At 35.8% G+C, this 24,194-nt stretch overlaps 1 protein-coding gene across 1 annotated transcript in view; it reads left to right on the top strand.

The window, feature by feature from the left end:
- The window catches only part of LOC136037920 (NADH dehydrogenase [ubiquinone] iron-sulfur protein 4, mitochondrial-like), a 55,861-nt gene extending 36,657 nt beyond the window's left edge, over nt 1-19,204 (top strand). Inside the window, exons 5-6 of the mRNA XM_065720775.1 lie at nt 2,335-2,510; nt 18,975-19,204. Of these exons, the coding sequence (XP_065576847.1) occupies nt 2,335-2,510; nt 18,975-19,152 (354 nt within the window). The 3' untranslated portion in view covers nt 19,153-19,204. The remainder of the gene's footprint in view (nt 1-2,334; nt 2,511-18,974) is intronic.
- The last annotated feature ends 4,990 nt before the right edge of the window (nt 19,205-24,194 follow it).

The raw sequence follows: 24,194 nt of genomic DNA, 5'->3' as shown, positions 1-24,194 counted from the left end.
GTTCCCCAGGGCTGGAAAATTTTTTGTTTTGCTTCTGCTTGGAACGCAGAAGGATGTTTATTTATACTAGGATAAAAATTGGTTTAAAATGGTTGTCCCTAACTGTTAAAAATACATTTTTCGAGTAGTATTTATGTTTTGAGGGATGAGAAAGGGATTGAGTTTCAGCAAAATTTTCAGTTTCCCCAAATATTCCTCAATCACAGTCAAACCTACACTCTAAAAATGCTATCTTTTGAACGGTTAAATCCTTATATTTTTTCACTCGAGGGATAATATTTCTTTCAAAATGTTATAAATAATCCTAACTTAACTTTGAAATTGAGAAAGTTTGAAAAAAAATGTAACATATTTTGTCGATCTGCGCAATATCTATTAATAACCGTATTGCTGATCCTTTTGAAATTCAGGCCACCCTAATAGAAAATGAATCCCAAAATATACATTAGACCGTTTCCTGGAGCATCTTCGTAACTAAGATACTGTTTTGTCTTCAAAATCAACGTTCTTTTATCCTTTCATCCTTTCTAAATCAACATCCTTTCATAAAGGACTATATTGTTGAATCACATGGCAAAGACCTTATGTAATAGATAATTTTACCGTTTTGTCCTTAATAGCTGAATGTTAAAGCTAATTTTATCATCCCTTTTCTCATATCAACCTGTCTAATCTATTATCTACGCTTAAAAAGAACACGTGATCCTTATGACACCAGTTGAAGCTATTTTTATGCAACCCATAAAATTGCTGGATCAGAATGGGTCAAGAACTGGATGTAAACCTGCCTTTGCTTGATTATCTTTTTTAGGCCTTGGGAAGGGTGTCCCTATTAGGCCTTGGGAAGGGTGTCCCTATTAGGCCTTGGGAAGGGTGTCCCTAAGATGAGCTGTGACGTGTTTATTGCTTGACGGGTGGTTTTTATCATACCTGAGGTTTCACCCATCTTTGTGTTTTTTCTTCATTTTTTTTTGCTTGTGTATTAGCCAGTACACATTCGAGAATTTGGATCTGCAAGATCAGACAAAAGCCATGTTTTTAGCTGTCAGTATTTGGAGACAATTAGCTTAGGCTCAGTTGAAATTTACGTTGTAGGTATATTTTTATTAATTATGTAATGTTTAGAGATAGTATTTTGGGTGACCGGTGTTAACCCCCCCCCCCCCTCTTGTGGAAAATAAGGCTTCCCAAATTTAAGAATTTTATTTAAGTTTTGTTTTTTAATATCATTAGGGGAAGGAATTTTGGTACTTGTGTATTATGCGCCACTCACTCAAGTTTAACCTGTGTAAAACTCGATAACAAACCAGTTTTTTCGTTAATTTTTTTTGTTACTTCAGTAACAAATTTGGGCTATATATTTGTACATTAGGAGGGGAGGTAAAGTATAGCGGGTCTGCATGCAAAATGTGTTAGGTACAACTCATCTGCATATTATGAAGAAATAACTGTTTTCTGAATTCAAACTGTCCAAACACTTTACCCCCCCCCCCCCCTTATGTGCAGATATATAGCCCAAATTATATATTTACCATATATTCTGTCACTTGTATTTATCTTGTCTCGAGCTAAGCTGAAAAAACTAACGAAGAAACCAATATGTTATCGAGTTTTACACAGCGTAAACTTGAGGGAGTTGCGCATAAAACACAAGTACCAAAATTCCTTCCCTCTTCGGAAATGAAAAAAAAAAACAAGCTCGAACAAAACTCTCAAATTTGAAAGTAAGGAGCAACATTAAAACTTAAAACGAACAGAAATTATCACTTATATTAGGGGTTGATCCTCCTCAACACCTCGCTCTTTACGCTAGAGTTTGAATTCTGTCCGAATTCTTTAAGAATGACTCCCAAAACACTGTTTTTTAATTAGAACAATAAGAAGCTTTTTTTAAGCACCAAAAAACTTTAGCGTAAAGTGCGAGGTGTTGAGGAGGAGTAACCCCCTTCATATACGTGATAATTCCTGTTAGTTTTAAGTTTTAACGTTGCTCCTTACTTTCAGTCGAAAAAACTTTTTTTTTATTTAATCGCTTACACAAGGCGAAGTAGTTCATCTTATTTAGAAAAATAACTTTTAATTTTTACTTTGAAATACTTGGTGTTGAAAGGAACAATCCCTTGTTTTTCAATTTCTGACCTTTTTTCACTGTACAATGGATATTTTAACCCTTTGTTTAGGGATAACAAAGAAATCTGCCCTTAGGAAATTGCTCTTTAAGTTAATCAAACTGATTTTCTGTGTTATTTTCCCTGAAAAACTTTTAAATATTCTTTGTAATTATTTTCTTTGTGATTTTCTATGAAAGAGTCTTTGAATATGAATATTTGCTAGGAGAATGTGGGCATAGCCTCATCTATTCCGGAAGAACATATCAAGACCCGAAGAGTAAGGATATACAAACCAGTGAAGCATGCTATGCAATCAGGTACTGCTGGTACTGGCTCTTGGATGCTAGAGTTTGATACTCGTGAAAGATGGGAGAACCCACTCATGGGATGGACCTCAAGGTATTCTCTCTCTTTTCTCTCCCATGTTTTTTCTCTCTTTTTTCCTAATTCGTGTTCACCTTTTTCTCTCACAAAACTAATTTATTAGTAGCTATGAAAATCGCTTAGAAGTTTAAGGCTTATCTCAGAGCGTCTCAGAGATTGTCTCAGAGGCGCCATTTGGACCAAATCTTGGGGTGGGCATAAACTCCATCTTGGGCTCCCCCCCCCCGACTCACTTCGTGTCGCGTAATCATCTAGGAAATGGGCATTTGACAGAACTCGAGAATTTTATTATGTATCTTACCTACTTTCAAAGCTTACAATAATTAATAGCAAATAGCGTAATCACCCCAAGGGTCGTCAAGTAATTACGCTCTTTGGTTAATAGGCGTGCAGTAATTTCAGATCAATTGGACAGAATGGATTATGTTGGACATAATGGATTATTATGTCCGGCAAAGGGCCCTTTGTGGTGGAAGCTTGGGCCCCCTGGAAAATCTGGGGTGGGCATTTGCCCACCCCCGACCCCCCCCCCCAAATGGCGCCTCTGGATTATCTATTAGGTTTTACAAAAATCTCACTCCTAGCAAAATACATGGGCTAACGTGTTTCTCAATTACATCGGCTATCTAACAAAACTAGCCCGCCCGTGCCCGCCCCGCCCTGGAATTAGATTGGATAACACCCAAAGGCATAGTTATTCAGCCTTTCAACTATGCTGAACAAAATGGCTATATCAAAATTTTGATCGGACGATTTTGAGGAAAACAGGCGGGGGAGGGTGCATAGTTGCCCCCCAATTTTCGGGTTTCTTTAAAAGGGCACTAGAACTTTTAATTTCCTTTCAAATGACCCCTCTGACGATAGTCTAGGACCACTGGGTCGATACGATTTTCCCTGGGAAAAAAATAAACACGCATCCGTGATCTTTCTTCTGGCAGAAAATACAAAATTTCAAATTTTTTCAAGTTGGCGCTTGAAACTTCTACGTTTATATGTTACGCTGAATCTGATTTTGAGATTTGCATTAAGATTCTATCAAAGGGAGGAATCAATGGAATCCCATCAATTATCAATTAATGGAATTCCATAAAGGAGGAATCAATGCAATGGAATCAGATTAGACACCCCACCCCGCCTGCTCAATGTCATTGAATATCATCAGCCTTTAGGAAGCCAAATCATCTGATCCAATGGCTTTTAAAATTTGTAAAAATATTGAAGTGAGAAATCTACGCAAGCAATAATACTCAGTGCTTTGTAAAACATTGCTAGTTCCAAGGTTCTACTTCAAATTTTGTTCTTAGTCACGCACTTAATATTAAACAGCCTTGTAAAAATGCATTTGTTTTTCCAAATAATTCATTATTCGTGCATATGGATCCAAACTGGGCACCTGATATTGACGCATCAATGCGCCTAAAAACATGATCTAAGAATGGAGGGGGTTGAATTCCGCTTTTGCTATTGGGGAGAGGTTGCAACTAATTTTTTATGGTTTTCATTTCCGTTTTGATAAATTTGTGTAGAGACAAAAAGTGGTTAAAAAAGCAGTATATAATTTAAATTTCAACGCACCTTTCAAATTTTAAGTATTAATTAAATAAAAAGAAACAAGTTTTTTTTTTAAATGAAAGTAAGGAGCGACATTAAAACTTAAAACGAACAGAAATTACTCCGTATATGAAAGGGGCTTTTCCTCCTCAACGTCCCGCTCTTTACGCTAAAGTTTGACTCTTTCTCTTAACTCTACTTTTTAAAACAGTAAAAAATCTTTAGCGTAAAGAGCGGGACGTTGAAAAGGAAAAGCCCCTTTCATATACGGAGTAATTTCTGTTCGTTTTAAGTTTTAATGTCGCTACTTACTTTCATTTAAAAAAACTTGTTTTTTTAATTAATTTCTGGACGTTTTTTAATTAATGCATGTTTTGATCTTGGCTCTCCCCACATAAATAATTAAAACGAAATTTGCATATTAATGTTTTTTCTGGCTAAATGGCTTTCTCATAGTTTTATTCGGAAGATTTTGAGAAAAAGGGGAGAGGGAGGAAGCCTAGTTGCCCTCCAATTTTTTGATTACTTAAAAAGGCAACTAGAACTTTTAATTTTTTTTACGAACATTTTATTAGTAAAAAATATACGTAATTTACGAATTAACTTACGTAACGAACCTCTATATTCGTATGCTTTTATTGCGTATATGAGGGAGTTCACCCCTCGTCGATACCTCGCTCTTTACATTAAAGCTTAAATTCTGTCCCAATTCCTTAAGAATGACCCTTGAATCACAAAGGCCGTAGAATAAATAGTTGAAATTACTAAAAATACTTTAACGTAAAGAGCGAGGTATTACGAGGAGGTAAACCCCTCATATGCGCAATAATTTCAGCTCGTTTTAAGTTTTAATGCTGCTCCTCACATTCAGTAGAAAAAAACTTTTTATATTTATTTTTTCATTGTTTTTTTTTTAATAATGCTAAAAAATCCTGCGCCCCCTTCATTGAAAGTCTCTTCCCCCATGAGAAGTTTTTCCATGGAAATATCCTCCCACGTAACCCCCCCCCCACCTCAACTCTCCCTCCCAAACCAAAAAAGTACCCCTGAAAACGTCCGTACACTTCCCAGTAACCATTACTATATGTAAACACAGGTCAAAGTTTGTAATTTGCAACCCCTCCCACGGGGACTGCGGGGAGTAAGTCGTTCCCAAAGACATAGTTATTAGGTTTTTCGACTAAGGTGAATAAAATGGCTGTCTCAGAATTTTGATCCGGTGACTTTGGGGGGAAAATGAGCGTGGGAGGGGGCCTAGGTGCCCTCCAATTTTTTGATCACTTCAAAAGGGCACTAGAACTTCTAATTTCCGTTAGAATGAGCACTTTCGCGACATTCTAGGACCACTGGTTCGATACGATCACCCCTGGGGAAAAAAAAATAATAAAAAAAATAAACACGCATCCATGATTTGTCTTCGGGCAAAAAAATGCGAAATTCCACATTTTTGTAGATAGGAGCTTGAAACTTCTACAACAAGGTTCTCTGATACGCTGAATCTGATGGTGTGATTTTCGTTAAGATTGTATGACTTTTAGGGGGTGTTTTCCCCTATTTTCTAAAATGAGGCAAATTTTCTCAGGCTCGTAACTTTTGATAGGTAAGACCAATCTTGATGAAAGTTGTATATGTAAAATCAGCATTAAAAAGCGATTTTTTTGTGTAACTATTGGTATCAAAATTCCATTTTTTAGAGTTTCGGTTACTATTGAGCCGGGTCGCTCCTTACAACAGTTCGTTACCACGAACTGTTTGATTTAAGTAATAAAGAAAATAACATATTTAAATCAGCAATATAATAAGTTTTTACCTGTTCGTAAACCGCTGGATATTTACTTGGCGAATTGATGCTATATAATGTAAATCATAATATGAGTAGTTGTGGTCATTTGCATTTTTTTTATAAGCATACTTGTTTATTTAAAAATATTTTATCATAAGTTTTAAGAATATAATTTTTTTACCCGTTCATGAACCACTATAGCCACATCTTTGCTTGGCGAATCGATGCTATATAATGTAATAACACGTAAATGATAGATGTCACTGTTACTCGTCTTTTTTTAAGTACATAGAAAATTATAGAAACTTATTAAAAACTACATAAAAAACATACTGAAAACAATAGTTGAATCTGTCAAAAGTCTATCTCACCAGGCCTATTTCTAATTCTTTTTTAATTTAGCAGCAGTTGAATTATTCTTAAGTTTCTAAATTCACAAAGATGTTATAAAGAATATTTTCTAATAGCCTACTAAGAAATCGCAAAACTTTTATGGCATTGAACGCTAAATGATCTTCCAATCTTAGTCAAGTTGTCAATTTGTCAAATATCGACTTAATGAACAATAAGTCAATTTGAGTTTATGCGCTGTTAACAATAAAATAAAGGCTCTTATTGTTACACCTTCGCAATTTTCACTCGTGGCCTTTTTAATAGATTTTTGGGGGATGAGAATGGGAATTTGGATTGGTTGGCTGGGAACAAAAATAGAGACGAATCTTCTTTTAACGTGTTAATGTTGGTTGATGCTTCATCTTGTGTGATCTTGTTGGCAAAACATTTCTGGGTACATACAAGATAGTATTTAGGAATATCCCACATACTCAAACACATGAGTCAATTCCGAGGAACCTTGGACTTTTTCCGTCATGCGTTTGGCATATTAAAATTGAAATTTTCAATGTGAACTTTCTCTTCTGTTTGGTTATTAGCTTGGCCAAATTGGCCTTTGAATGGTTTAATAAGTGATTATTACCTTCCTATGTTTTATAATCTTCTTAAACTACACTACTACTAACATCTGCTGAAGCCGCCGGAGGCCAACACACCTACATACGCTCCTCCTCCATGCCAATCTATTCAAAGTCTCCCTCTTTACACCCTCCCAGGAATTTCCCCTTTCCTTCAAATCCTTCTTTATGACATCCTCCCGCCCCACTCGGACGACCTTCCAGGCCGTCCAACCGTCCAAGCTTTCAGTTTAGCCCTGGATGGTTGGCCGAAAGGGGGAATCTTTGGCAGTCTGTCATCCTTCATCATCAGAACGTGCCCTAGCCATCTCAACCTTTCTCTCATTGTAGCCCTAAAAACCAGGACTGCACTAAACTTTTTCTACAGCCTACTGTTTGAAATACGGTCAGTCAGCTGGGTACCCAGAACAATCTGTTGGCAATTTCTCTGGAAGACATCTGGCAAATCTCCAGTCGCTTTTCTGAGCGTCCATGCTTCAGAACCATATTTGACAACTGCCGTCGCTGTAGCTTCCAATAGTCTCAGTTTTCTTGGATCTTACAATCTGAATTGATTAATCGTTTTTACCTCAGTCACGCTAAAGCTACTCCAGGCAGTGTTATTTCTAGCTTTGGGTCAAAAAAAAATTACTCTCTTGATTCTATTCGTTATTGTTGGTGGCCAGTCAACTCTGATCACAAAACCCTACCCACTATCATGAAATTGAGTGACAAGTCTTTTTTCTGTGTTTTGACGACAAATCCTTTTTTTTCGGTATTTTGGAAAGAAGAATATTTTTATATCAATTTTGACCCCATATTAATAGCTGTAAAGGACTCAAAAATTATTTTCGATTCATGACATGTAAAACATTTACTTCTATAAACATATACTGGCTTAAAACTGCAACACTATTTCCGTCTCGAAATAGCCTGGACGACCAGAGCCACCCCCTCTCCAATTTTGAAATGATGAGTCACCTTCGAAAAAGCAATTTTAGCAATGTCTTTGTCCCAGAGGATAATTTCCTGTGCTAGGTTTTGGAACAATACTCATATGCTGTTTTTATTGTGGTTCTGCATCATTTATTGTGTGATATTTCAGCATTTTGTTCAAAGGTCTTAACGAGAAAATTTGCAAAGAGGACAGTGAATCTATATAATGCATCCAAAGAATGATCCAAAAATGTATCCTGATAAATCATATTAGCCAGTCTTTGATCAATACTGGCACATACGCAGGAAGGGGGGCCTTCGGGCCCGCTCCCCCCTCCCGAAATTTTGTGAAATGTTTAATTTCCTCATGGTTTTTTGGGATTTTTGGCAAAAGTAGGACATTTATTAAGAATCTAGATACATGTGTGAAGCCTTTTTTTTGGGGGGGGGGGATTTTACAGCATACAAATATCGGGTCAAGTCACTGCCCAATTATTAACCCATTTTCTGTCTAACTTTTTACCCTCTTTGAAGTAATTAGCGATTGTACTGTTTTTTTTATTTTGTTTTTTTTTGTAAAGAGAGTTTGTTTTCCACAGCAAAATAGAATTATCCTTGATATTAGGGTGTTTATCCCCCCTTTTCAGGATAAAGTACAGCTTTTAATGGATCAATTTGTGGAAACTATCATTTTTCATTAAAATCGACGTTTTCGAAATAGAAGAACTGCACTGTTAATTTCCCTTTCAGTGGAATATAATAGATTAGTCACTGGTTCTAAATCGCTATGACATAACCTGAACCGAAAACGTACTTTTGAGGCTTCAGTCTTCTTCCCCCCATCCGGTACAATTCTACCGATTAAAGTTAATCTGTATTTTCCGATACGCGTCTTTTTGCATTTATTTAGATACTAAATAAAAAATAAGTGCTAATTTATATCTGTTGTTCAAAGATTTTACCCCCCCCCCCCTCCGAAAAAATTCATTTTTACGTGCCTGGATCAATACATACTGAAACAAATTTTTGAGACACATCAGTGCTATCCATGGAAAAACGTAATGTTCCCTATAATTAAAGCTGGGGGACAGTGACTCATCTTAATAAGAAAAAATTGTAAAGATTAAAAGTGTATCTGTATAGTGTATATTTATATTTAGCATATAAATTAATAAATTATGTCCGGCAGTCTTTTATAGAGACACTAAAACAAAATTTTGGAGATACATCAGTGCTATCAATGAAAAAATATGATTTTTCCTGTTTTCCAATGTGGGCGACTGTCATTCCCGGGTTTAGCTATTTACTCCCCCGATAATTCTCCCCTTCCCTCATGGAAAATTCCCCCAAACGCAACATTGAGCAGGCAAATAGAAAGTACAAAATAGGTACCTCAAAATGTTGATCAGATGTCTTAAAGGGTAACAAAAGCACCAGATATCAAAGTCGACCCAGCTCTAAATGGGTACCTGGAGAAATCTGGGGAAGGTAAACAGGAAGGGTGTGCGAAAGCACAGGATGGCTGGCCCCCAACCCCTCATTGCACTTCCTGGCTGAAGGGCCAAGAAACGGAGATCAGCACCGCCGGTACGGACTGTAAAGTCTTAATGCCGTATCCTTTACCTTTTACCTTTTTTAAGGACAAGGGCTAGTTGGTTTCCAATCCGTTTCGGCTTGTCCAATCGGTATGGAGCGTTTACCGGGGGGTAAACGCTCTCGTTATTCCCTTGTATGGGGCTCCTGAAATAGCCTGTGTGGTGACTTTAATGTTATACCTTGTATTTCAGCTGAAAGTTTCCAGGCTTTTGTTGGAGATTTCTTTCTCAAAAATTTCTTTTCGTGATTACGAATTAAATTTTAATTGAATCTGAATAAAATATATTTTTTTTCAAAATAGTGTCACATGTGGAACTTTTTAAGTTTCAGCTACTATTGGCCGTTCACTTTTTACTATGTTGCAGTCATTTCTGCAACCATGATTTATATCTTAGCACTAGTAAGAAGCGCATTAAAACTCCCTAGAGAAATATCTGTTGCTTTCTAACCAGTTTTCAAAAAGGGAAAGATATACCCTCCAATTTTGGACTAGGGCTTCCTGTATTTTTGTTACTTAACTTTCTTGTTTATAAAGGTTCTTTCTCGTTTAAACTTGTTGTTTTAATAAAACCAACAGATGGTGCGCCTGTTATGTTACAACGGTGTTTTTTGGTTTGTTATTCTGAGCTTGTATTTTATTTCGTCTATAAAATAATAATTGGCCTCCTTTTTCAAAATAAATAGTTTTTTCTTTTTTAAATAAAAGGCAAAAACTGGTTTTAAGAGCAGCGTTAAAAAACGAATTGGAAGCTATCCTATTTATGGGGGGGGGGTGGATATTAAACTGATAAAAAAGTTGAACTTATTATGAAATTAGTCTCTTGTTTTTGAGTATTAATTCTTGACGTGATTGTTAAAGAAGCCAAACTTTGTAAAGACCAGGAGATGACAACCTTTTCCATATGTCTGATTATTTCTGTTTGCTGTGGAATTTATAGTATTGCTCTTCACTTTCATTCTAATTAATTTGAATTGTTTTTAATTGTGTTTTCGGTCTTATATATTTTCATATTCGAAGTTATTCTAGTCCTTCTGCTCTTTTCGCTATAATTTAACTTTTTTTTCATATTACTTCAGTGTTTCAAAACTACTGATTTTACAATAACACTGGGATCTCTCATCTCTCAGGTCCTTCATGGAATACTTAGTTTATTACATGCGCTAACGAATTTTTCGTTTTACCAAATATAGGTGGCAACATCATTAGTGACATTAAAAAAAGTTCTGAAAATACATAAATATTATATTGTGTAAAAAAAATAATAATGTAAGATCCTTGAAATTTCAGAAGTAAAAAAAAACAACTATTTTTTCTGTTGAAGATACTGCAAAAGGACATTTTCTAATAAAAATACTCAAAAAAGGTATTTTTCGAAATCCAAGGAGGGAGGGAAAAATTATTTGCAAAAAGAAACTATTTTTATTGAAGTATTGAGTTTTCCGGGGTACTGAAAAAGCATTTAAATAGTTATGTGATTACCATTATGGAATTTCAAATATCAAGAACTGTTTTTGCAATAACTATTTTGATCAGCCGGACACCCTTATTTTGTTAGCCCATCTGAATATAGTATCTTTCAATTGTCATCGCTACTCCAGCGTGAATAGATTCTTGTCCCAAAGGGACTTAAAGTGCCGAATCTTTTATGCATATTGGAGATAATACAGGTTTATCCCTTCTCTGTACTTTCCTCCAAGTTAAAATTTCAAGTCCACGTGGCGTCCTTCCAAAAATTTCTAACATTTAATGTGTTTAGTCATGTTTTACTGCAACTACCGACTGTGTAATCGTCTTTTGAGTGTTTTAAGTAAATAATTTTTAACCGCCCTGCTTCTATCACTTGTTTGATTTTTAAGTAGACCTGTTTATTTGTGTTTCAATCCAAAGGACAAGGGTGAGGGCTAGTAAAGCAAAACAAAAAGTCAAATCAGAACATTGAGCAAATAAAACACAAGAATCGGAACCTCGGAGCTTGGAGCTTTAACTTTTTTTGTTGGGTGGGTAACTTTTGTATGCTACTCCCAATGCATCATCATTCTAGTATATAAGAATAAATGTATTTATAATGTATGCTCAAATTATTGAAATAAAAGATAGAAAGAAACCATACAATGAGATAAAAGATTTCTTAGTAGAAGAAGAATAGAGGATCGGTTGTGGAATTTTCATAGAGGAGGGACAAATAAGAGCTACAGAAAAGTTAAGATAGGAAACTTGATCAACGATTTTTTATCGTATCTATGCAATGAGCAAAACTAAAGTAGATTTTCTGCAATCCGCAAAGAATAAATTAATCAAAAGGCAAAAATAATAGATCTATCAAAGATGGGATTACACTTCGCCAATCATATAACGTCTGTAATTTGGACGCTCCATTCTTTTTTTGTTTTTCCTTGTAATTTAAGAAAAACGCATGTGATTTCGTGATGAAAGTAAATATGATTACATTTATAAATTATTCCTTTCTTTTTAAATTTTAGTTTTTAGTGCAAAAGAAAGAGCTCAGTATGGTTGCTTTTCTTCCCTCTTGTTTTCTCGAAGAAAAAAAGGAAGTAGCGACACAGCTGTTGTTTGTTGAACTTTATTTGTTCTTGTTTTCTTCTGGAAAGATATGAAACCATCTATTACTCCTGAGGTCTTTGATTAAGTCGAGGTTTAATTCAATTGTTCGTGGTCAAATATTTTCTTGCCTTAACCGAATAGTCTCTGGAAGGCTATGCTATACTAATTTTCAAGTCTTCTTATTTCACTGACATTGGAGAAGACCAGGTTTCGTGTCAATACTTGTAGGAGAAAAATTTTTATTCTCAAGAAGATCAGTGGCTAACTGAAAATACTAGTCACCACTGGAATCATAGCAGCTTAAGGAATTTATAAAATTTTTGAAATTGGGATGATCTCCGCATTTACTTTGAATCATAGGTGGTTTCTGTGGTTACATTAAATAAATAAAAAACAAGTTTTCTTAGCTGCCAGTAAGGAGCGACATTAAATCTTGAAACAAACAGAAATTATTCCTTATATGAAAGGGCTTGTCCCCTGCTCAACACCTCGCTCTTTACGCTAAAGTTTCTTCTTGGTTTAAAGAGTAGAACTGTGACAAAGAGTCAAACTTTAGCGTAAGGAGCGAAACGTTGAGGAGAGGACAACGGCTTTCATATACGGAATATTTTCTGTTTGTTTTAATTTTCAATGTCGCTCCTTACTTGCAGCTAAAAAACTTGTTTTTTTTTATTTAATTTCTGAACGTTTTTGAACTAATGCATGTTTTGATTTTGGCTCACCGGACATGAATAATTAAAACAAAATTTGTACATTAATTTTTTCTGGCTAAATGGCTTTCTCATAGCTTTGATCGGACGATTTTGAAAAAAAAAGGGTTGGAGGAGAAGGCATAGTTGCCCTCCCATTTTTGGTTACTTAAAAATGCAACTAGAACTTTTTTACGAATGTTTTTATTAGCAATAAATATACGTAACTTACGAATAAACTTACGTAACGAACTTCTATAATTGTATATTTTTATTATATATAAGAGCGGTGTATTGACGAGGGGGTTGGCCCCCTCGTCCATATCCCGCTCTTTACATTAAAGCTTGAATTTTGTCCCAGTTCTTTAAGAATGACCCCTGAATCACAAAGGCCGTAGAATAAATAGTTGAAATTACTAGAAAATACATTAGCGTAAAGAACAAGGTATTGTGTAGGGGACGAACCTCCTTATATACGTAATATTTTCTGTTCGTTTTAAGTTTTAATGCTGCTCCTTACTTCCAGCTGAAAAAACATTTTTTTATTTGTTTTATGATTATTTTATTTTAATAATTCTCTAAAATCCTGTGCTCCCCTCAGGGAAATTCTCTTCCCTCATGATACATTCCTTCTTGGAAATATCCTCCCACGTAACCCCCTCTCCCCGACCCACCTCCACCCCAACGTGAAAAAGTCCCCCTGAAAATGTCTGTACACTTCCCAATAGTCATTACTATATGTAAACAACTGTCAAAGTTTGTAACTTGCAGCTCCTCCCCCCGGGGACTGTGGGGGATTAAGTCGTCCCCAAAGACATAGCAATTAGGTTTTTCGACTATGTTTAACGAATGGCTATCTCAAAATTTTGATCCGGTGACTTTGGGAAAAATGAGTGTGGGAGGGGGCCTAGGTGCCCTCCATTTTTTGGGTCAATTAAAAGGGCATTAGAACTTTTAATTTCCGTTAGAATGAGCCCTCTCGCGATAATCTAGAACCACTGGGTCGATACGATTCCCCCCTGGGAAAAAAAACAAATAAACACGCATCCTTGATCTGTCTTCTGGTAAATAACACAAAATTTAACATTTTTGTAGATAGGAGCTTGAAACCTCTATAGTAGGGTTCTCTAATACGATTAATCTAATGGTGTGATTTTCGTTAAGATTCTATGACTTTTAGGGTGTGTTTTCCCTTATTTTCTAAGATATTGCAAATTGTCTCAGGCTTTCAACTTTTGATGGGTAAAACTAAACTTGATGAAAATTATATATTCAAAATCAGCATTAAAATGCGATTCTTTTCAAACTTGAGATTCAGACCTTGCAAAGTCTTGATGTCCCCAGTTAACTTTTATAGACTTTTGCTTTTCGGTTATGATTTTGAAATTTCTGTAGTCCACCGCCTTGCATTGTTCTAGGATTGTTTGTGTAAAAGTTATAGTCAAGTACTGTCATTTTTCCTCTTCGCCCTCTCTCCTCCATCTCTGTGGAAAACCGAAATTTTAACAGTAGAATAGAATTTTTAGCTAATTAATCTAGAAAAGAGCTAGAGGACTACGGAATTGCAAAAACAAGATTTCAAAATTTTGGAAAGAAGATTGGAATCTGTTGAAAATTGAGGCGAATCAAAATACAAAAACAAACATGATTGTTGAATGGCATTAAAAACCATCATCCTGAAACTAGAAGGTAGCTCCTCCTGATGTCCTCCTTAGTTCATATTTTAATGCTTTCTCTACTTTCTTTACATTCCTCTTGTTTTCATATTAATTTGAAAAAAAAAACACTTTTTCCACAATATAGGTTTATCAAAGAAAAGTAAAGAACTCCATTAAACCATAAATGAGCAAGAATAAAATCAAATAATCTACCAAGCGTAAAACTACCACAAGTCGGCATCAATAAATAAATGAAACCCAGAACGAACAGAAATTACAATAAATAACCGAGTCAAACTCAAAACGAGCAAAAATTAACATGAATGGGGCTCAAAACCCCTATGCCTTCCCGGATCATCCCCTTTAAGTATTCTCTGAGAGTTCCAACTTAATACACAAACCAATTCTTAAGATATGCTACTTTGAAAGTCTACAAGCCCATAGTCTCTTTGGTTAATTTGAACTTGCCATCAATATTCTCTTAAATGTTACCTTCGTGGACTTAGTCTTAATAGTAGTATTATTACAGTAGTTTAGGAGTTTCGGTGGTAGTAAAAGCAGTTGCAGTGTTAGTGTTTTATTAGTAGTAGTAGTAGCAGCAGCAGTATTAGTATCGGTAGTAGCGTGTGCATATTGCCTTTCGATCACTTGAACATCGCTTTCATGATGCCCCGGAAGTTTCACCTTGACACGTTAAGCCGTTCCAAAAATATTGTTGATGTGCACTTTTGACACCTTTTGACGCCCTTTTCACCTTAATACTCCAAGCTTTACAAGCTGTTACAATTGAAATAGTAGTTGGTGTAGTTTAGTAGCAGTAGTAGCATAAGGGAAAGTATCAGTGATATTAGAGTTATTAATGACATGCGATCGTACGAGTCCTTAGTTACATTTCTAACGATCATTTATTCCATTTGACGAGACCAGAAGAATAACACGTGGAGACACATTTCTCATTACTATTTCAACGCTTTTGCGTTAACTATGATCGTAGAAAGAAAAGTAGCTAACGCAACTCTTATGGAGCCGTAAAAGTAAACCAAAGTACACAATTTAAGCTACTAAAAATCCTATCATTTCACCCCACTCTTTCCCGTCTTGACTACCAAACATGAAAAAGTTGGAAAAAGAAGAATAATGATAAAAAATAAAAGAACATAATGCAATTTCATTATTTCAGAATAGCGACAAACAAAACCAGGTTTCAGAGGTGGATCTAGAGCAAAATCTCGGGGGGGGGGTGTGACGAGGGCGCCAATAAGAACAACCTTTGGGTGGGAACCCAATGCGACAAGAGTGTCAATTATTGGCCAAATTGACAAACTTATTTAAAAAAAGTGAAAACAGAAAAACAAAAATAGGGTGCTAGAAAAAATCTTAGGGGAGGTCCCCCTGGATCTGCCAGTGCCAGCTTTAACTATAATTTGATTCCAGCACATAAAAAAAGGAGTTATCGAGGATCGAATTAGACAAGACGAGCTAATTCCAGCACTAGCGATTTCTAATAGGTTCTCAGTCATAATTAAGTTAGCCGACCTATTAACAAGCAATAGCTCAGAGAAAAATTCTTCTAATGAAGGAAATTTCTTAAAAGAGTACCTAATTGATACTAGGTTTTAAAGTGATTTTATCACTATTGAATGATTTAGAAAAATGAGGTTCCATTAACTTTTTTTTAATGTAAGATAAGTGCTAGTTGGTAATTTAATTTAACTGTTCCTTTCTGAAACACCTAGACAATAAGCATCAAAGCATATATTTTTTTACCATGAGACACATCACATAAGGTTTCTATTGCATTGCATCAAGTTTTCACTAGAGGGCTAGCAACCACTTGAGCATGGCAAGTGGAGAAGGGGAGAGTTCCATCATGGAGAGATATTGCTTTTATATCCGACGAAAAGATCCCGACTTCACTAGTCACGCAATTTGTTTAGTTTCATTGCAGCACAAATAAAACTGAGCCTTTTGGGCTTTTAGTGGAGGCAACAAGACCACACTAACAATTTTTTGCCATTTTGTTCGTTTCGAGTTTGACTACGCATGATCCTAATACAGCAGGGGGATAGGAAGATGGTTCAATCATGGGGAAGAATTTGCTTTTAGACGTTAAATAACTGTTACGTTCCTATTCGAGGTAACTTACAACACATTTAAGTTTTCCCATCACTCTTTTCCTGTTTTTGAAGAAGACACTTATTAAAACAAGCTAGATTTCTTTTTTTCATGTAAATATGGTTGTTTTTTGTTTCTACCGTTAAGAAAAGTGTTATTCATTTATAAGGGCCAGGCCTTTACTTTCAACACAAAATCTTCAGTTTTGCTTTACTAAAAACAAGTAAAAATTTCAGCTTCTTACTTAGTTCATTGGTGCTAACATTTAACATTTAAAATGTTAAATTTAAATGTTAAGGTAACATTTAAGAGAATATTGATGGCAAGTTCAAACTAACCAAAGAGACTATGGGCTTGTAGACTTTCAAAGTAGCGTATCTTAAGAATTGGTTTGTGTATTAAGTTGGAACTCTCAGAGAATACTTAAAGGGGATGATCCGGGAAGGCATAGGGGTTTTGAGCCCCATTCATGTTAATTTTTGCTCGTTTTGAGTTTGACTCGGTTATTTATTGTAATTTCTGTTCGTTCTGGGTTTCATTTATTTATTGATGCCGACTTGTGGTAGTTTTACGCTTGGTAGATTATTTGATTTTATTCTTGCTCATTTATGGTTTAATGGAGTTCTTTACTTTTCTTTGAAAAACTTGTTTTGTGGAAAAAGTGATTTTTTAATTAATATGAAAACAAGAGGAATGTAAAGAAAGTAGAGAAAGCATTAAAATATGAACTAAGGAGGTGTGGAGTTGAGGCCATGGATAAAATATCCGAGGATCTGGAAGATGCAGCTAGACGGCATATTAGTAAAATATTATACTGGCATGTTAATCAATTGAGAGGGAATAGTCAATCTAGACTGATCCCAGTTAAAGATAAGAACGGGCCACAGTTAGTGATAAGGAAAGAGTTAAAGAAAGATTGGAAGAAAATTTTGAGAATGTGCTTAACCGAGATAGAGTACAGGAAAAGATATAAAGGAAAATAAAAAAATTAGTGATACCTTGGATGCGAAGGAAGATTTGTTTTAACGAAGAATTGGCGTCATTACTAAAAGGATTAAAAAATAATAACACCCCAGGTGCTGATAGTGTGGTAAATGAGTTTTTTTTTAAATATAGTGGCTGTGAGGTTAGAAATAAGTTACAGAAGACTATGAATATGATGTATGAAAAAGGGAAGTCCCTGGCGATTTTAGTAAAAACCTAATTAAATCACTGTATAACAAAAGTGAAAAGAGTGAGTGTGGTAATTATCAAGGTATTAGCCTGGTCTCTGTAGGTAGCAAATTACTTAGTAGCATCATACTTATGGACTGAGAGATGCTTTAGACAAAGTTGTTAGAGAGGACGAGTGCGGTTTTAGGAAGGGTAGACGATGTGTCAACCAAATTTTCACTCTTAAGTTTAATTGAGAAGTGCCTGAGTTATCAAACACCTTAAATCCTCAGTTTTATAGGTTTCGACCAAGCGTTCAATTCTGTTGATAGAAGAGCTTTGGCGAAGGTCTGATCCTTGTGTGGTATAACAGAAAAATACATTAGTGCTTAGTGCTGTGTAGGAGAATAACACTGATGCGGTTAAGATTGGAAATGAGATTAGTAGGTGGTTTCATATTATATCTGGAGTTAAGCAGGGTTTTGTTCTATCTCCCTTTATATGGATCATTTTGATGGACTTTGTCTTAAGGAGTACAGGAAAGGCAATGGGAGATTTCGGAGTCTAATGAGGAGGAATAACTTTCCTTGATTCGGATTGTGCTGATGATTTAAGTATCTTAGATGAAAGTGTGACCAAAACTAATGAACTTATGGGAGTTTTGCGAGTTCATGGTGCTACAATAGCACTATTAGTACCTCTACGCTTTCTATCTAAATGTAAAGTTGGATAGCCTCCTTCCTGCTATGTCTCAGTATATGTCTTCAAACATGGGACTACTTTATTGTTAGCATTAGAAGTCCAGTACTTTTTTTTCACTGTGTCAAAATTACTTTTAATAGAAACGTCATGTTAAAAACCTTTTTTCACCTTTATCATGTTAATCCAGAGTTATTCTAAAAAAACTTGATCACCTTGACACGAATTGAGTGGTATTATGGAGGAAATAATTCTGTTTTCGTTTTCGTTGTTATGGTTCTTTTCTAAAATAGTATTTGTGATAACTTTCTTAATCGCTTAAATTTCAAAACTTATTTTCCCATATAATACTGTAAGAATTAGTCTCAATATTGAAGAACAGCGGCTGTGGCTTCTAAGTTGTCCTTGCATCCTGATAATATAGTGTCGGATCTGTTAAACGTTAAACATTGTTATAGTTATGAATGGTGTGTATTATGATCATTCCTTGAAAGTAATAGAAAAAATAATACTGAGTACTTACCAATTGAAATCGATTCCATCTCATGAAAAAAAAACTGTGTTAGTTATCTTCATTCACCACTACCGCCGTTGAATTGTTTTTTAAGCTCAAAATTTATGTCAGAACGGCGGAACCGGTTTCGTAGTTTTCCGGTGTGTGTGAACATCGGTGTCTTATAAGACGCAAGAGCCTAATGAATCACCGAGATCATTTGTTTATTTTAGTTTCTGTCAGAACTACGAAGCAGTATTCCTCTTTCAATATAACTGTTGTTTTCCTTTGCAGTGGGGATCCAATGTCAAATTTGGTACTTCAGTTTTCATCTAAAGATGATGCAATAGCTTACTGTGAGAAAATGGGCTACAGCTATGATGTGTTTAACAATGTTGAGAAGAAAGTCATACCCAAGTCTTATGGTGCAAATTTCTCATGGAACAAGAGAACAAGAAACTCTACTAAATGATTGATTCATATTTTATTGTCTCCTTCGGAAATAATCAAATGTATAGTTTTTATGTGATTCATTGAGGTAATCGATTTCACGAGATGGCGAAGGCAATTGCCTTCTGAGAGTGGGTGTGTGGGTCTAGCCATATACGGACAACTTGATGGAGGAGATGGGCCAATTTATCAAAATGGTATATAAAAATGGAAAAATTTTGGAAAACATGAAAGCAGACGTTAAATCTCAGCATTTTCATTGGCGGGCGTCAAACCTCCATCTCCAGCGTCCATCCCTTATGAGGTACTGTAGGTATCTCTGACTAGATCTTGTTTAATTCTAAAGGTGTATCTTGAAAATAAGATCAGAGTTAATAAAATACACAAAGCATTTAAAGGGTGCTTAAGGCTCAAAACAGTGCTTGGCCATCAATCGGATAAAGGCTAAAATTCATGATAATTTTCTAAAATTTAGCAAAAAGGTATTTTTGAGTAGAATAACAACTTATTGCAGCATTAAACCACCGGCCAGCTCATGAGGCCAGTTCACCTGTGCATGCTTCTCCATCTTCACTATATTCAGACCTTCACTTTTTACTCCCTCAAAGGAAGGAGGCAATTCTTTAAAACTAATTCTTATAGCCTCTTTCTACCTGGATTGCAAACATCTTACATTTCTACTATTTTAGATCTTTATAATATCAACTGAATCTCCGGCTTATAACGTTACCTTGGTAAAGAAAGATATCGGTTGGGACCGTATCCAATAATTTTATTATTTTACTAAAAAATAAAAACGCATCGAAAATTTGTTTTTATGGATTTTTGTTACGTTTTAACGAGTCGGAAAAACAATTGGGGGGGGGGGGATTCAAACCCCTTAACCTCTCCCCTGAATTTAGCCTCGTCTCTGGAAAATTTTCTTAGTATTTAATGTCGCCTCTTTATCCCCATTAATTCCTAATGTATGTGACTTAGTCTACTTGAAGTTTCCAACCTAGTCTTGCAGTGGGGATCTTTGTGATTAACTAGACACTTAGCAAAACGATGGTTAGTTCATAATCTTACGTCGTTTAAGGCACCAGATTTGGACCGCTTGCAGTCATTCTATAGATAGTACCAAAATTTAGAGGATTTAAAACTAGCCTGTAAGGTCGTATTAAGTGACCATCCCGGTATATTTGACCCCATTTGTAATTGAACCACAGGAACTCGCCTCTCAGCACCCACACATTTTGTGTGTAATTTCGCTACAATTAATATTGATTAAAATCCTTTTCTCCAATTTGGGAAGTTTTAAAGATTGATGGAGTAGTAGGAATGGAACTTTAATTTTGTCAAGTATTGCATCGAGCGAGATTTTATATACACTCACGTTTATTTTCTTCCGGTAAAATTCTAGTTAATTGACTTCTTGCTATCTCAGAAAGAATTTAGGTTAGGAAAATGAAACTTTCAGGGATGAATCTACAGACTAAAGTATGTCCCAGGAAGGTATTTTGAAGCAACTACCTCCACTCCTTCTCCCTCTAGAGGGCCTTGACCTTTGATGACCTTTAAAAATATGCGTGTTATAAAAGTGAAACCTTGCAAAATAGATCTTTTGCTTAATTGAAGTACAATAAAATTGTTTTCAGCTTCATAACTTTGCTCAATTCCATTTTATAAAGTTTGAATATATGCATATACATTTCCTAAATTAAAAAAAAAACATTGATATGGCTCAAAATTCTACTCAAATAACAGGAATTGCGTTTTCAGAACTAAAGGCAGAGAAAAAGCAACTAGTAACTGAAAATTAAGGTAAAATGTCATGTAGGCAAATTTCAGGGCCCTCTAGAGGGAGAAGGAGTGGAGGTGGGTACTTTAAAGTACCTTCCCGGGACACACTTTAGCCTGTAGACCCATCCCTGAAAGTTTCATTTTCCTAACCTAAACCCTTTCTGAGATAGCAAGAAGTCGATTAACTAGAATTTTACCTTTTCTTCCGATCACATTTTAGATATCAAGTCCATTCTTTCTTCTTTTTTTTTCATCTGGAAAGGGAGAAATAATGAAATAGTTTGAAATTGGTAAATTATCCGATACTGAAACGCTAAGTCAATATAGCTTCGACCCTTTGCTGTCACAACGTTCGGAAAGAAAACTAAATTAAAGTTAGCTCTGGATCCCTAGTTCCTGAGCTTTAGATGTATGCACAGGAATGGTCATTCGGGACACGAGTCAGATTGAACAAAACCGATAAAAGTTTTTCGATGTTGTCTGATCTAGCAGTAACCGATCACAGTTGAGACTCTAAGCAAGGATTACATGGTGATATGCAAGGTTACTCTGCTGCAAAGACTTAGGAAGCTTTAATACAGCACGGGAGAACTTTTCTTCCGAGGTAAGGCCCCTGTTATCAGTTGGTATGTAGCAGCAACCTGCTACTAGTTTAGCAACTTTTACACCAAGAAAACACTCGTTCTTAACAAATATAGATGCCGAGAAGTAATAACTCATTAGTATCGCCGAAGCCCCTGAAGGTCTTCCTTTGCCTGATTGCTCAGCTGACACTGCGAGAACTAAGGTTCTATCCTATACCTTTAATAGAGAATAGAACTCAGCTGACAGGAAATGTTCTTGTAATCACAGAACATTACTAGCAGACATTTGGCTTTCAATCAACGGGAGTTTATTAATTGCTCCATAGTTCAGACTCCTTGAAGTCACTTTGAAATCGAGGTGATAACGGCTTTAACATCAGCTTTGGGGCTAGGGGACGCTTAGTACTATAGTGTGGGTGGTTGGTCTGCTTACATATCATTTCTGAGACCACACTGTCTAAGCATGACGGAATAAAAAAAATTATAACGAAGAAAAAAACGAGGATGATTCCAGCTAATGAAAAGAAGAAAAATAGTAAGAAAATATTATGGTTGAGATGTCTGCTCAACCGTCCTCTGTTCAAAGAAGGAAATAATGAGTAAAAAGTACAGATAAATGTCATGACAAAATGAAAGTGAGACAAATGTCTTGTTAGTCGTGCAAGATTATGGGGTTTGTCTTTAACAGTGAATACTTTTTTTTTTTACAGATCATAGAAACCCGCCCGTCCTCATGTCAGTAAAAACTCCTCATTGGCAAGTATTAAGATTGCTGCAGTTAAAGTAGGAAATCAGGTTAGTTGCTGGTTTCGTATTAAATCAGGAGTTAAGCAGGGCTGCGTTCTATCCCCATTTATATGGATTATTTAGATGGACTTTGTTCTTAGGAGCACAGCGAAGGCAATGGGAGAAGAAGGGATCAAACTCTCCTGGGCATTAAGCACCCCAGAAGAAAGTGTAAGCAAAATGAATTAACTTTTAGAGGTTTCGCGAGTTCAGGGTGCAAGAATAGGTTTGAACATTGGTGTTAGCAAAACTAAGTCACTAAGGCTAGGAATAAACGGAGATGAAAATCTGATGTTTGGTAATGAGAAGATTGATCAAGTGGACAGCTTCACTTACCTTGGTAGTATCATAGCCAGCGCAATAGCCCTGCCGAAGGAAAGAGCGATGTATTATTTTGTGTTTTTTACCGACCAAGGCTCATCGTGGAGAAAGAGTTGTCGTAAATTCTTTCAAAGGAGCTCATTCGATTAGAAATTGAAATCTCTAGAGCCCTTTTAGAGTCAAAAGTGATTGGTGGCTACCAGCCTTCCCCCTCCCCCCAACGCCTTCATTTGTTTCCCTAAACACGTCCAATTTGAAATAGAGATTTTTTCAGCATATTTTAATGTCCAATAATAATAGCTTTGTGGGTGACACCCTCACACATCACTCAGGACAAAGACTGCAAGCTATATTAGCTGCCTATTACAAACATATAAGGTTTATATGGAAGCATTGGTCGTATAAACTTTGGAGGGGGCTCATTTGAATGGAAATTGGAGAGTTAAAAAGTAATCGGAGGTTAACTAGCCCCCACCCCTCCCCATGTCTTCCAAATGCACCTGATAGAAATTTTGGGATAAGAATTTTGTTCAAAGTAGCCCAAAGATTATATAACAAGGACTGTGGGGCTCACAAATCCTTCCAGTGCCTGGTGGAAAGGGCTTAAGGCTATACCCTGGGGGGTAAATAAGGTTTTATCGAAGGGGTGGTAATGCAACCGCTAGAGGAGGCTAGTCTGATTGGAAATTAAAATTTCTAGCTCCATTTTAATATTCAAAAGTGATTGGACGGCAACCAGCCATATCCGACCCATGATCCCCTCCCCCCGCGCTCTTGTTTTGAGAAGGCATGGGGGTTGTCAACCCTACTCATTTAATTTCCACTCATTTTGATTTTGTCTTGGGTATTTATTGTAATTTATGTTCGCTCTTGGGTTTCGTTTATTTGTTTATTGATGGTGATTTGTGGTAGTGTTACACTTGGAAGATTGTTTGTCTTTATTTTGGCTCGTTGCTGGTTAAGTGGAGCTCTTCTCTTTTCTTTGAAAAGCTTATTTTGTGGAAAAGGCTTTTTTTAATTAATTATTAGCAAAGACGGTGGGTGCACTGAATATGTTAAAAGTAGAATAGCCAATGCCCAAAGTGCTTTTCCATAGTGTAAAAAAGTTTGGAAGAATAGGAAGATAAGTCTGCGAACCAAGATTAGAATATTGGAAGCTACGGGTGATGACATTGGTCAATCAATCAATCAATCATTTTATTCATACTAAAACACTATTGTGAACGTGAAACGGTTATTTGGCCCAGGGTAATTGGTTCGTTTTGGGCCACGGAATACAATAATAAACATTGGAGAACCATAAACAATACGTGAAATCACACAATAAATATGAAATAAAGATAAAGAAGAATGTACTCTAGAATACAGTAAAAAAATATTATAATAATAAAAAACGTAAAAATAATAGCGATAAAAAAAAACAAGAAAGTGCAGAAAACAAGAAAGACCAAGTTTGCCAAACAAAAAGAAGAAAAAACAGGAAACAGAAAAAAGTTGGCGAAACAAGAAAAAACAACATGAAATAAAAAGAAGAAGAAAGACTTGGACTTTAACAGTAAGGAAGGTTCCTGAAAACAAATTTAAAAGAAGA

Source organism: Artemia franciscana, chromosome 17 (assembly GCF_032884065.1).
Source record: "Artemia franciscana chromosome 17, ASM3288406v1, whole genome shotgun sequence".
Taxonomy (NCBI): Eukaryota; Metazoa; Arthropoda; class Branchiopoda; order Anostraca; family Artemiidae; genus Artemia; species Artemia franciscana.
This window is presented reverse-complemented; position numbering and strand designations above follow the sequence as displayed.